Consider the following 13,437-nt stretch of genomic DNA (forward strand, 5'->3'; position numbering starts at 1 on the left):
AGTAAGGTTGGCATCTATTGCCTAGAGGGCAGCTATGAGTAACCCAGATGACCATGGACCTGATGCCACAGGTAAGCCGACCAGGTAAAGGTACCAGAATTCCATCCCTTCGTTCTGAGATGGAAATTAACTTTCAGGCTTGACAATCACTAATGGCCAGACAGTAAAGATAGCTTTTTATTGAATTGAAATTTCACAAATGATGTGATTTTAAACGAGGCATCAAGGATTTTAGCATTGGTTTCTGGATTGTGGGCCCAGTGAGTTTATCATTACATCAGCACCTCCCCATGTCAATGTAAATTAGTAACGTGGTTTACAGAGCAGCGAGGAGGGATATTTAAGCATATTTTTCATCTCCTCCCTGAATCTCCTCTGGGTCAGTGCATAAATACAGGTGTTTATGCAGGAGCTGGTGCACAGCAGCAGGAACGCGACCCTGATTGCCACATAAAGTGAGCTTGAACCTTGGAATGCCACAAGCTGAGAAACACCGACACAGATGTGGATGACAGTGATGGGGGCTGACAGCACCATGAAGCAGCCGGAGATGGTAAAGTGCAGAATGATGGAGGTCTTCCTGCTCTTCAGCTCAGGGTCTCTGCCCATCTCCCCAGCACCACCTCTGCTGCTCTTCAGGGCCCGGCGAGCTCTGCTGGCCACGAGGATGTGGTGGGCAGTGAGAGAGTTCAACAGCAGCAGCAGGGGAATAGGAAGAAACAAGTTTGAGATGTTGGTGAGCCACCGGTGAGCTGCCCAGGCTGGTGAAGTGAGGTAGCTGGCGACTGTACGGCAGCCCCACTGTACATTGTTCAGAACGTGAGTGGGCTCATAGCGAAAAGGCAAGGGGATGTTGACCATGATGTTGAGAGCGCTCATGATGATTATAACGATATTGGCTGTTCTTTTCGTGCAATAACACGCCTTTAATTTATTGCAGCAAATTGCTACAAAGCGATCAAAGGTGAAGGCGATGGTAAACCAGATGGAGAGTTGGATGCTGAACCCTTGCAGGAAGACATTGAGTCGGCAGGCGGGGGTGTAGTTCAGCAGCGAGCCTGGGAAAAAGTCCATGATGATCTGGCTCACGATCACGTTGAAGACAAGGACCATCAGATCTCCCGTTGCCATGGCAGTCACGTAACGAGTGACTCCTTCAGAAAGGCCGCACTTCCCTTGGGAAAGAATCAGCACTGTCATCAGGTTCGCTGTAAAGAAAATCCAATCGTGAAATGTATCAAAACGCCCAGCAGGAGGCACACTGTCAGCGATTGACAGTCAAGACTGTGGGATGCTGTATGTAATTATATACTTGTACAACTGTGAAGAACAATGACATTTCATTTGTAATCCATGGTCTCTGTCCTGGGCGTAATTGGCTTAAGGTTAGGGATAAGGTTAGAGTAATTGCAAGACGATTTCAGGAATAATATAAAAGTGGTTAACACTTTGCACCACTTAACATCCCGTTTCAAGAAAACACATCTTATTGCTTTTGAAGCAGCTCAGAGAGGATTTATTTGTCTCATTCCAAGGATTAAAGACTAATTTTGCGAAGAAAGGTTATGCCTATATGAGTTTGAGTCCAGAAGACTGTCGTGATCTCATTGAAACATCTAAAACCTTGATGGGAATGCACAAATTAAAATACCAGGAGCTAGTTTCTTCTTGAGAGGAAGGATATAAAGAAGGGGACACGGTTTAAGGGTGAGCTGTTTCTCTTCTCAAACAGAGATAAGGAGGTTTTCATTCTCTCAGAGAATGGTGATGATGTGAAATCCTCTTCCTCAACAGGTCGTGAGGGCTGGGCATACGGCACTGAGTGGGATAAATTTTGCATACACCAGTGAGTGGACCCCCATGGAATGCAGGCAGGAGGATGCAGCTCATTCAGATCAGCCAGTATCCTCCCGAAAGTCAGAAGGTGTTCAAACGTCCAATTGGTCTATTCCTACTCCTAATCCATGTGTTCCAGCATTCCTTTTCTCTGGTTAATGGCCGTCAAAAAAGTTGCCTTTTTAAAATGTCTGCCACTGTCATCAATAAACTGTCAACTTCAGCATTAAATATACATAAGGACTCTCCCTACATAGCTCCCTCAGTGCTCACAACCCCTGGAGAGAAAGCGTTCCTCCTCACCTCAGTCTGAAATTGACACTCCTTTCTTTTGAGACTATGCCCTTTTGGCTCTCCCCAAATAGAACAGACAAGAAGAATGCCACAACAGCTCGTCACCAGTTAACAGGAATTTCAAGGATCACAAGGATGAGATTGACAATTTCCATCAGAAAGTACTTTTGATCCCATTTTCAGGTGGAAGCAGGAACAGTTAAAGCACTCTCCCATCAGTGGAAACACCTTCACAGCATTTACCCCGACAAGCCCCTGAAGAATCTGATATGTCTAAACGAGATCACCTCTCGTTCTTTTAAAATCCATTTAGTGGAGTCCCAAAGTGTTTAGCCTTTAGTCATTGTACATTCCCTCCATATATGTGATCGATCTAAAAATCCCCCTTTGATCTGATTTTTATGAAATGTTATCTTTCTTTCAATAACAGAATCAAAACTGCACACAGAAATCCTGATCTGGTCTCACCAATATCTTGTACAATAGCAGTAAGACTTCCCTACTCTTACACTCCAACTTGAATACACGTACAAACAGGTTCAGGAAAAGTTTCTGAATATTCGTGTGCTGAATGGTCTCTCTAACTTCAAATAATGTTGACTTTGCTAATGTTGATCTTGTGTTGCAAAATCCCTGTGCATTTGTAACCTGTATGTTTCAGATCATCTGAACACCCAGGATCTGTATGGTATTCTTTGCTATGATCTGTCCGTACTGCTCGCAAAACAAACTTTTTTTTTTACTGTACTGAGGTACATGCGACTAAAATAAATCAAATCAAATCAAATCTTGAAATTAGGCTTAACATTCCATTTCCTTCCAGATTACCGGCTGCACCTGTGTGCTAGCTTTGTATGCTCGATGCATAAGTATCCCTTTGTGTTCCAGCTTTCTGCAGTTTTATTTTATCATGAATTAAAACTCTGTCTCTTGTCCTACTGTCCAGAATGAACATCTTCACCTGATCGCATGTTTGACTCCATTTCCCAACTTGTTGCCCGCAATCCCCATCAATATCTCGCTGTAAACTGCTGACGTACCCCTCAGAATCTGCCTTTCCACTTCTGTTTGGGGTCATCTGCAAATTTGGCCATCGTGCATTAACTTTCTTCCTTCAAGCCATTAATGGATACTGTAAAGAGTTGCAGTCCCAGATCCCTGTGGAACCCAATGTTCATAGAACGCCAAACTCAATAAAAACCCTTATCCTCAATCATTACATCTTGGCGTGTGGCCAATTCTCGATCCAGAACAATACACGACCTCCAATAGCATGGGGATCTTATTTAATGGTTGAACCTTCGGTGGCTACCTTGTTGAGGGGATTCTGAAACGTCAAGTAGAACACATCTACAGTTGCCTCTATATCTATTCTGGTTGAGTCTTCCTTAAAACAATCAAATCAATTTGTCAAACAAAATTTCACTTTCATAAAGCTGTCCTGTCTGCTGCTGGATGAGATTAATATTTTTCAAATATAGTGCTATCCCATCTTTAGTCATTGATTCCAATACTTTTTCAACGATAGATATAGTTATTCTTTGCTCACACCTCCCCCCGCCTTTTTGAATACAGCTGGCATGAAACCGTTAATTCTGGTGCTATTCCAATTCCAAGGATTTTGGGAAATTACACACAATGCGGCATGGTGGCTCAGAGGCTAGCAGTGCAACCTCACAGCGCCAGGGACCTGGTTTCAAATCCCGCTTCAGGTGACTGCATGACTGGCGTTTGCAAATTCTCCCCGTGTCTATGCAGGTCTCCTCTTTCAATCCAATGATATGAAGGTCAAGTGAATTGGCCATGCTCAATTGCCCATAGTGTTAGGTGCATTAGTCAGTGGTAAACTTAAGGGGATGAGTTACTCTTTGGAGGGTCAGCGTGGACGTGTTGGGTCAAAGAACCTCTTTCCATACTGTAGGGAATCTCATCTCATGCATCCATTATTTATATACATACTTTTTTTTCATCCGAGGCTGCAAACCATCAGGCCTAGGGAACTTATTTGTCTTTAACATCATTAGGTTGTCTCATCCTCCTCCTTTAGTGATTGAGGTGGGCATCAGGTTCTCCACTATATTCTTTAGAATCAATGACATGTTCGAAGTACCATCCACTGTAAAGTGTGATGCAAAACATCAGTATAAGCTCTCTGCCAGTTCCTTGTACCTTGTGATTATCTCCCCAAGTCAGTTTCACTCTGATCACTCTCTTCCTTTTTACATATTTAAAAAAGCTCTTACAGTCAGTGTTTATATTCCTTGGTAGCTGGCTCTCAGTTTATTTTCTCTCTCTTTTCAGTCCTCCTTTGCTGACTTCTGAATTTACCTCAGTTTGCAGGCCTAATTGCTGCATCTGTGTGTGCTTTATCTTTCAACTCAATATGCTCTGACTTTCCTTTGTTTAACATGTCGGGTTTATCGCACTTGTGGAATCTTTCCTCCTTACTGGGATATATTTTGTTTGTGCCAAGAGTCATGAATTAGTCCCTTAAATGTCTGCCATTGCAAGCATTTCTGTGAATCTATCCATCCAGTTTACTGTCGCTAAATCTATTTCATTTCATTGCATTCCTCTTTGTTCAGGCTAAACACAAGTGTTTCCAAACCAGAGGGTGGGTTAGGACAAACTGCATTCAAATTGAAACTGATGTTAATGAAGAACAGGTAAACGCAGCAAATATGCAGGAGATGAATTCGTGGGGTCCAGCTGCAAATTGCTGATACGAAATTCAACGCAGAACCAGCAATAAAAATGTCACAGAACGTTTAACTACTTACCAGGAATTCCAACGATTGCAATAATGGGAAAGAGAATTTCCATCGGAAGTGCCTGTGATCCCATTTTCAGGTGAAAGCGGAAGCATTCAAAATGAGGCAAAGCATTGAAAGGCACTTGACTTATATAGAAGCCAATCCTCTGTTGAGGGAGTGAGCAGATCTCATTAAACACACTATTCCTAACAAACAAGTCACTGTGCAGCATTTAAAGTGAGCTCTGTGATCCAGAGAGAATCAGGGACAATGACTCCCAGCTTCCAGAGGCACTAATCTCTGAGAGAAACACGAGAGACCCAATTATTTTGGCTTAACTTTAATTCGATGCGGAGAGTAAGTTATTCTGTCAGGTCGCGACAAAGCAGCACGTTTCCGCCGTTTAAATCAACGTGTGCAAGGAGAGGGCTGTGGAGAAACAGAATTGGAACCAGGCCAACTCGCCCAGCGTGAGAGATTGTACAACAGTGCCATGTCAGCCCTCAGTTGTAACTTTCTAATCTTACCCTTCTATTTCTCTAGTGATCTAATGCATCTGTTGAACAATGGAAAGGCATTCTTAAGAGGTAGTTTGACATAGCATTCGAAAGAACTTTTCGACATAATTTTTATGGCTCGCCAAAGTTAATGAAATGAAATACATTGATTGCCAGAGCAGTGATATTACACTTAAAGCTGCTTCAATCAGGACGTTTTAACACATTGGTTTAATTCACATTAGCTTTTGCCAAAATGTCCATTAAAATGTTATTCTTTCCAGCAAAATGAATGGCTTTTATATTACACAGCTGTATTATTAAACTCCCAAAAACTTCATTTCATTTTACACACAGGTTTTCCTAAAGCAAAGAAAGCATGAAAGGATTGTCGTCAATATGGGTAAGTCTGTCAAAAGTCATTTAGGCCATGAGACCTTAAGAAAGTTGAATGTGTACATTTCGAACTTGTTCAGAGACAATACAAGCCTCGGTGTCTCTTTGCAAGCTGCAGACATTATTGAAAAACAGCCTTTTTTTGGAAAAATAACAGAGTAGCCCTACCCTACCCTGATCCGAACATTAGAGCAAGAGTTGCAAAATAAGGTGTGGTTCATTTAGACAGTGATGGTGAGAACTGATTTCTCTGAAAGGAATGCAAGTTTAGAAATGCCGTGCCTCAAAAAAAATATGTAATGTAGAATTCTTACGTTTCTTTTCAACCTGTAAGTAGATAGATTTTTGATTATCACTGGGATGAAGATCATCAAGAACATGCTGGAACGTAGACTTCATGTTCAAATCAAATCAGCCAATAGCTTATTGAATGGCAGAGCAAATTCAAAGTGCTGAATGGCTGAGTTTTGCGTCCATGTTCACAAGCTCAACCCCCACCTCATATTCTTGCAGTAAAATGACACCATATCAATTTTTCTGGCATCCGCAGTCAGTTTGCAAGGCTTCACAAAATTTGGGTTATTGCTAAAACTGAATGCAGTTGTCAGCACAACTTTCAAGTTGTCATTACCCCTCTCACTCTCCTGTGTCCAATCAAGTGTTTTTCTTTTCTGCCAAAAAATTCTGGAAGGTGCCACTTTATTGCTGAAATTTAGAATGAACTTCTGAAAGAACTCGTCCATATCACAGAATTTTCCATTTCGTCTTAGGTACAAGATGAAATACCATTTAAGATATTGATAACTAAAAATCTGTCTTTTTCCTGTGAATGTTGAAGCATCCAGCGCACATTGCTCAGATTCATGCTTCTTGTGGTAAGAAATTTCACTTCATCCCTGTATTATATCTGCTACCACATTTCCAAAAACGATGACATTTCATTCCACACTGTCCGGCTCGAGGAAGCATCTTCGACATTCCTACATGCATCCATTGAAGTAATATTAGACATAGAAAACCTCTTTTTTGGACTTTAGGTGGGATACCAATTGCAGTTGTGGGCTTGTCTTCAGAGTGGAGTGAATCTGGAAAGGAAATGGCTATTCAAAAATTAGTTGTGCAGTGCAGGGCACATTCCTCCTCAACTCTTGATAAAATGAACCAGAACAATACAGGCTTTGCATCTTTTATTTTAAAAGGAGTCGATTTTATTGTATTCCCCAAACTGCTGAGTGAAACATCAGGAGCAAGTCGGTCACTAACGTTGACTGATTATATACCTGCTGAATGAGTGAAATCTGATTTTGAGGCAACCATGCAGATTTCATTCAGTTCCAGCACACAGAGTTGGATTAAAGATTGAAATCTATTTTTTTTAAAGTTGCATTCTCGGCTTAGCTTCAACATATTGTCTAGCTATCACCATTGTTAACAGCTAACCCGAGAAAGCAACTTTAAAAAAAAAGTTTTTGTGATTTACACATGAAAGAAGTGAAACTATCACTGTATTCTAACAGATGAAAGGCTTAACAGACAATCAATTTTTCAATGTATAATTTCAGTTACATCTCACTACCACCTGATGAAGGATCGTCGCTAGGAAAGCTAGTGTGCTTCCATATAAATCTGTCGGGCTATAATCTGGTGTTGTGTGATTTTTAACTTAGCACTATTGGAGTTTTTGTGAATTCAAGCGTTTCCTCCAACAATCATGTGCAATCAATCAGAAAACAAGAAAGAAAGTCAGTAATAGATTGATGGCAATTGACTTGAATCAGTTCAGCTCTGGGTACATATTGGCTGACCATTAATGCAGCCTGCTTCACATCAAGGTTGACACGTGTCCGAGACTTTGATAAAAAATTTCAAAGCATTACTTACGTTTTGAAACATTGAGTTCGAAAGTAGAGCTACGCGGGATTTTGATTTCCATTCTGTGAAGGAGCCTTGTTTTAAATAAGTGCCAGAAAACCATTATTTTGGCATTTAGTCAAAACAACATTTGTGAGAAATCATGTGATTTAAGATAAGTGATTAGACAATCTCCCTTGTGAGGTATTTGCTGAAGTGCTTAATCTCAGATTTACGACCCAGCTCAAGGCAGAAGGCGAGGGAGCTCAAGGAGGTTCAATTCAAAGAGGAAATATCCACACTGGCAAAACGACATATAAATTTGAACGTCCCCAGGCCATTAAATGTGGAAAGCAGTTTTAAGCTGTATTAATAGTCCAAGTAGATAGGGCTGAGAAATCTGAGGCTTTTTTTTAAACAGTGTTAACTTGTGTATGTGTCTCTTGATGAGAGAGAGGGCGTTAGAGAGAGAACCATACCTGATGAATATTCATAGGTTACAGAAAAGAAATGCTTGTGACCCTATTAGTTGAATAAGAAATTAAAGAATGAAGATGCTTCATTAGGTTTGAATACTTGCAAAGGATATTACTGAGAAAAAAAAGTTGATTTTTATTTGTTGTTAATGATAATACTTGTCAACATTATCTGGAAATCTAAAAATAAGTAGCTCAGAGAATTAATGGTTTTGGAAAGTGAAAGGGACACATCATTTGATCCTGTGAACTGGTGCTATTGGACTGTGCATCCTCATTGCTTTCTTGAACCAGGAGCAATCTTCTTTGTTTGTCTGTGTATGTGAACATAGAGGATTAAGAAGGAGTTGAAAGTTCCACCCAATAAACTCACAAGTCGGTACATCATATTTAGTTTACCTGTGGTTAGAGTTGATTATTCTGCAATGATTAGTACTTTTGTATTACGTACAAAAACCTGGTCAGTGCGTTCTGTTGCCCTGAGTTTGGCAGAAAAGGAAACTGAGGACTATTTAGTCATTTATTAAACCTTTAATGTTAGTGTCAGCCTGGAAATGGAAGGATTCATGTATCAGTTCACTTTTGCACGTGACTCATGACAATGCCTCAGTTGATTTCCATTCTGTCATCCATATCTCAGTCAAGACTTTCAGTAAGTCTGAAGCCCAAATGTTCTGGTAGCATCGAAACTAATTATTGGCTTTACCAAAGCATCCTTTGAAATACTTTCTTTCCTAAGTCCTTCCTACAGTCCACGGTGACAATCTGATAATACATACATCAATCTAGAACTAAAAGCTTTCCATCTTCAACATCATTTTGCTTTTTTGAGCAACAATCACCATCTTTCTTGAGGGAGGGTCTGTCATCAAATGGCGTGAAAATATGTTGCCTACTTAATTAAGTGAAGTATTATGATATATCCAATAAACAATGTGAATTGGTGTCACAAATGGAATAAGTGGGAAGGATATAATTGCCTTTATAGAGACATGGTTTCAGGGTGACTAATTGTGGAAACTGAGGATCTTGGAACAGAGTGTCAAGATGAAGAGTATGAATACAACAGAAATATAAAGGGCAACAATAATTAATTGGAGCTGTTCATAGACTACACACCAGCAATGTTTGTTTGGGAGGATATTAATTCGGAAATGAGAAGTGCATTTAATAATGCAAAAGCAATCCTTTTAGGTGACTATAATGTTATATAACCTGGAAAAAGTTGATGCATACCAATATAATTGACATAATCTTGCTTTATTTCTTTTCTGGATTGCTTGCTGGTTCAGATTTATTGCCTGTCCATAACTGCCCATGAACTGACCAGTTTAATAGACCAATGCAGATTCAGCCATTTTGCTGTTAGTCCAGAGTCACAGGTATGCCAGATCAGGTACCTAAAGGATACCAGTGATCCAGATGGGATTTTACAAATAACAGCAAAGATGACAAGGTTGGCATTAGGTTGATATTTATTGAATTGAAATGGTAACATCTGCCATCTTTGGATAAGAATTGCTGATCCCAGAACATTAATATGGGAGCCAGTGTTACTAGTCTGAGGATTTTACCACCACTCTTCTATTTTCTTTTCCAGAACATGCTGAGATGGATTTTGTGGTGCCGTTTGTTGAGGAATCAAACAAGGAAGGGTTTATTTTCCAATTTTACGCCTCACATTAAACAATGAGAAAGGGTCAACTATTAATCTTGTTGTAAAATGCTATATTTAACAACAGTGACCATTCAAGAGTTAAATTAAAAGCTACACTGATAGAAGAGCAAGATCCAGTGCTCACATCATTAACATATGGCTTTGAGCAAGTATGCATTCCTTTAAAGTACAAAGACACAAGAGGGAAAGTGAGGTCAGTGAAAGCAGCAAAGGAATTTAAATATTACAAAGTAGAATTGAACTGAAAACATTAAATCTATTTCTCTTTCCAACGTTGCAGTTAGGCCTGTTCAATCTCTCCAGCAGTTTCTGTTTCTAGTGAAGTCAAATATTGCATTTGATCAATACATCACAAAGGTGATGAAAACTTGTAATCCTAAAGATTAGGTGCACTTCAGAATTGAGCAAAGGATGCCCAAGGAAGCATTAAAAAAAAAGTAGAATCTTGATTTTAAAAAGCAGGACACATAAAGTTGTGAAATCTTTAACATGTAATAAAAAGTAAATGGTTAGCAGAGACAAAATTGGTTACGGGATTATTTATCACAACAAACAGAGAAATGCTAGAATTAAAATAATTACTGTGTGTCTGGCTGCTCAGAAAATGTTACAAGAAATCTCATAGAAATGCCAACTGTCAATGAGAATGAAGAACTGAAAGCAATTTAAGAAAAACTCCTGTACAAATCAATGAAGCAGAAGGTTAACAAATCTCTGACATCTGAAATTATGCATCCCAGTGTTTCAAAAGTGATGTTTAAACAGTTTCTGGAAACAGTGCTGATCATCTTGGAAACTGGTTTCTGGAATACAGATTTACAATATTGCAAATGTGAACCCTTGTTGAAAAAAGAATGAAGTGAGAAAACACAGAATGCCAAACTTGTTAACCTAATATGAATGGTAGGGAAAATCCTGGTAGACAATATATTCTGAAAAAAGTATAATTGGACAGATAGAAACTGATGGTCTGATTGGGCTGAGGTCAATGAAATGGAAATAATGTTCAGCACAGTTTTTGAGCAATCTGAGTCTGTTACTGGCAGTATAGAGGTGGTGAAGTCAATGCCTTCGTGATACAGTTTCTGGTCTATCATTCCAAAGAAACAGAAAAAGTTATGATGACCTGGGTTCAAATATTGCTACAGCCGATGAGAGAATTTAAAAATCTGAAATTAGGAGTCGACTGATGACATTGAATCCTTTGTCAATAGTGAGAAGATGCTGTGTGATTCACTAATGGCCTTTAGGGAAGTACCTGACTGGTTTACCTGCAATTCCAGATGGGGTTGATGCATAAGTGTCCTCTGGGCAATTAGGGATGGAGAATAAATGCTGGCCTAGACAGTCACACTCATATCCTGAGAATGAATGAATTAAAGAAAAGTCATTGACATGTTCTCTGATTTTAAAAAGGCACTTGATATAGTTGCGCAGATAAGGTAATTAAACTAAATTGAAGCACTTGGTTGAAGGAGGTGGATTGAGGAATGGTCAGCAGAAACAACACAGACATTCTCAGGTTAGCAGGCCGTGACTGATTGAGCACCAAAAGTAACATTGCTTGAGCCTGAGCTGTTCATAATCTCTGCATCACAATTTGGGAACAGACCTAATATTTACAGTTGTGTGAATCACAGAATACGAGGTGGGGATGTATGCTGTCAGGATAATCAAGAGGCTGCAAAAGGAATTCCACAGACTGAATGAATAGCTAACAATATCCCAAGAGAATGTCATTTCAGTTCGTGTGAGGTTGTCCACTTTGTTAGCAATGATCGAGGTGTGGATTATTTATAAAAAGGCCAAAGATTACAAAAGTCTGATGTCTAAAGGGCAATAGGTGCTCTTGTTTGTAAGTCACTGAAAACTAGCATACAGGCTCCACAAACAATTTGGAAGGCAAATGGTTTGTTGGACTTTAACATAAGATGAGGGACGTGCAGGAATAAGGAAGTTGTGCATCAGTAATGTAGAACATTGGCGAGACCACTTGGAATATTTTGTACCATTTTGGTACTCTCAACAAAGGAGGAATAACATATCTTCCCAAAGAGGGTCGCAGATTGATTCCCCAGACTGTTTTCTGGAATATTACAAATTCCTGTGTGGAGGTTTCGCAAAAACCAGGATTGTATCCTCTACAATAGGCGAAAGTGAGTACTGCAAATGTCAGAGATCAGAGTCTCGATTGGAGTGGTGCTGGTAAAGCACGGAAAGTCAGGCAGCATCCGAGGAGTGGGAAAATTAACGTTTCAGGCAAAAACGCTCCCGATGAAGACACTAATCTTGCGTCCTCTAATGCTTGGGAAAATGACAGGGAATCTTGTTTCAGCTTACAAAATTCTATGAACTCTCACAGGATAGAGGTTACCCCTCGCAGAACCAAGGGATAGGGTTTCAGAGTAAGGGAAAGCCATTTAGGACCGACAATAATCAAGCAAGTTCTGAAGCTCTTTCACTTGAAACTGTAGCTTAATGGGACACAGATAGTGGTCTGTTCAGAGCATCTCGCCTTGTTTTAACAAGGAAACCAAATGGAATTTTGGAATTTGCTGCTAAAGGAATAAAACACAAAACAAAACGCACATGCAGCTATGTGTAATCTCTATAAGATAGGTCGCAACAACTTAGTAAGTCCCCTCGGGCAGCATTTGCCAAACCTGTGAACTCCACTAGCTAAAAGTTCCAGGACAGCATATACATGGGAATACCATCAGTGCAAGTTTCTTTTCAAAGCACAAGCCTTCCTGACCTGGAAATGTACTGCTATTCCTTCAATGTCACTTCGTCAAGAATTTCGTTTGTCTCAGCCTATTCTTCAAAACTGGTCTGGTCGCTGCTTCCTTCAGTGATTCTGAAAACCATCCCACACTTTTGGATAGGGAAAGGTCATCAATTGCCTCTGTTTTCAGCAGAACATCTCTTAGTCGATTTCTTCCACATCTCGAAGCATCAAAAATTGTTACAGTACATTCTGCGCAAATCCTTTATCATTCTAACTGCCTCTATCAGCACACAATGAAAATGACCTCATTGTTTCCGTTTCTGGTTCGAAGTTACATGGATTTTGTTTTTACCTGGCATTATCTGAATGCATGTCTTCTGCACCCTCAGAATTAAACCTAACCTGCCAATGTGGCTCCGAAGTCCATAGAAAACTCTGCAGTTGTGGTCTCACTAATGACTGGTTCGCTATTAGTCCCACCATTTTTGATATTTGAACCATGATGGTCACATGTGTTCTCACACACTTCTGAAACAGATAGGTCTTGGCACAAATTTTATTGATCAGAGTCAGGGGCACTACCAGTGCACCACTTGACCCTTATCTTCATATTCACTGCATACCCTGTACATCACCTCCCCCACCTTACTTCAATTTATTCAAATCCTTTGTGGATTGCACCGAAAATTTCAAGAAAAAAGGACAATGTTCAACGTCAGTCGCTCTAATAAAATTAGCATCTCGTATTTTGTTCAGTGGGGTTAATGGGCATCACTGGCTATGTTGGCATTAAGAATTTTTTTTCCCAAAAGGACATTAATTCTTCGATGACAATTGACAATCACTCTTGCCGGGCAGTGAGAGAATTCCACAGCAGCATCAGGGGAATTGGAAGAAACATGTTTGAGATGTTGATGAGGCACCGATG

The 13,437-nt window shown here is 39.9% G+C and overlaps 1 protein-coding gene across 1 annotated transcript; it reads right to left on the reverse strand.

The window, feature by feature from the left end:
- Positions 1-303: 303 nt before the first annotated feature.
- On the reverse strand, positions 304-1,200 carry LOC148140424 (putative G protein-coupled receptor 139). Its single transcript, XM_087978719.1, has one exon. It carries the CDS (start codon positions 1,198-1,200, stop codon positions 304-306), a length of 897 nt encoding a protein of 298 aa, XP_087834845.1.
- Positions 1,201-13,437: the final 12,237 nt, after the last annotated feature.

This window comes from Chiloscyllium plagiosum, unplaced genomic scaffold (genome assembly GCF_037043375.1).
Source record: "Chiloscyllium plagiosum isolate Xiang-an unplaced genomic scaffold, Cpla_swu_hap1 HiC_scaffold_35, whole genome shotgun sequence".
In the NCBI taxonomy this organism is placed as follows: domain Eukaryota; kingdom Metazoa; phylum Chordata; class Chondrichthyes; order Orectolobiformes; family Hemiscylliidae; genus Chiloscyllium; species Chiloscyllium plagiosum.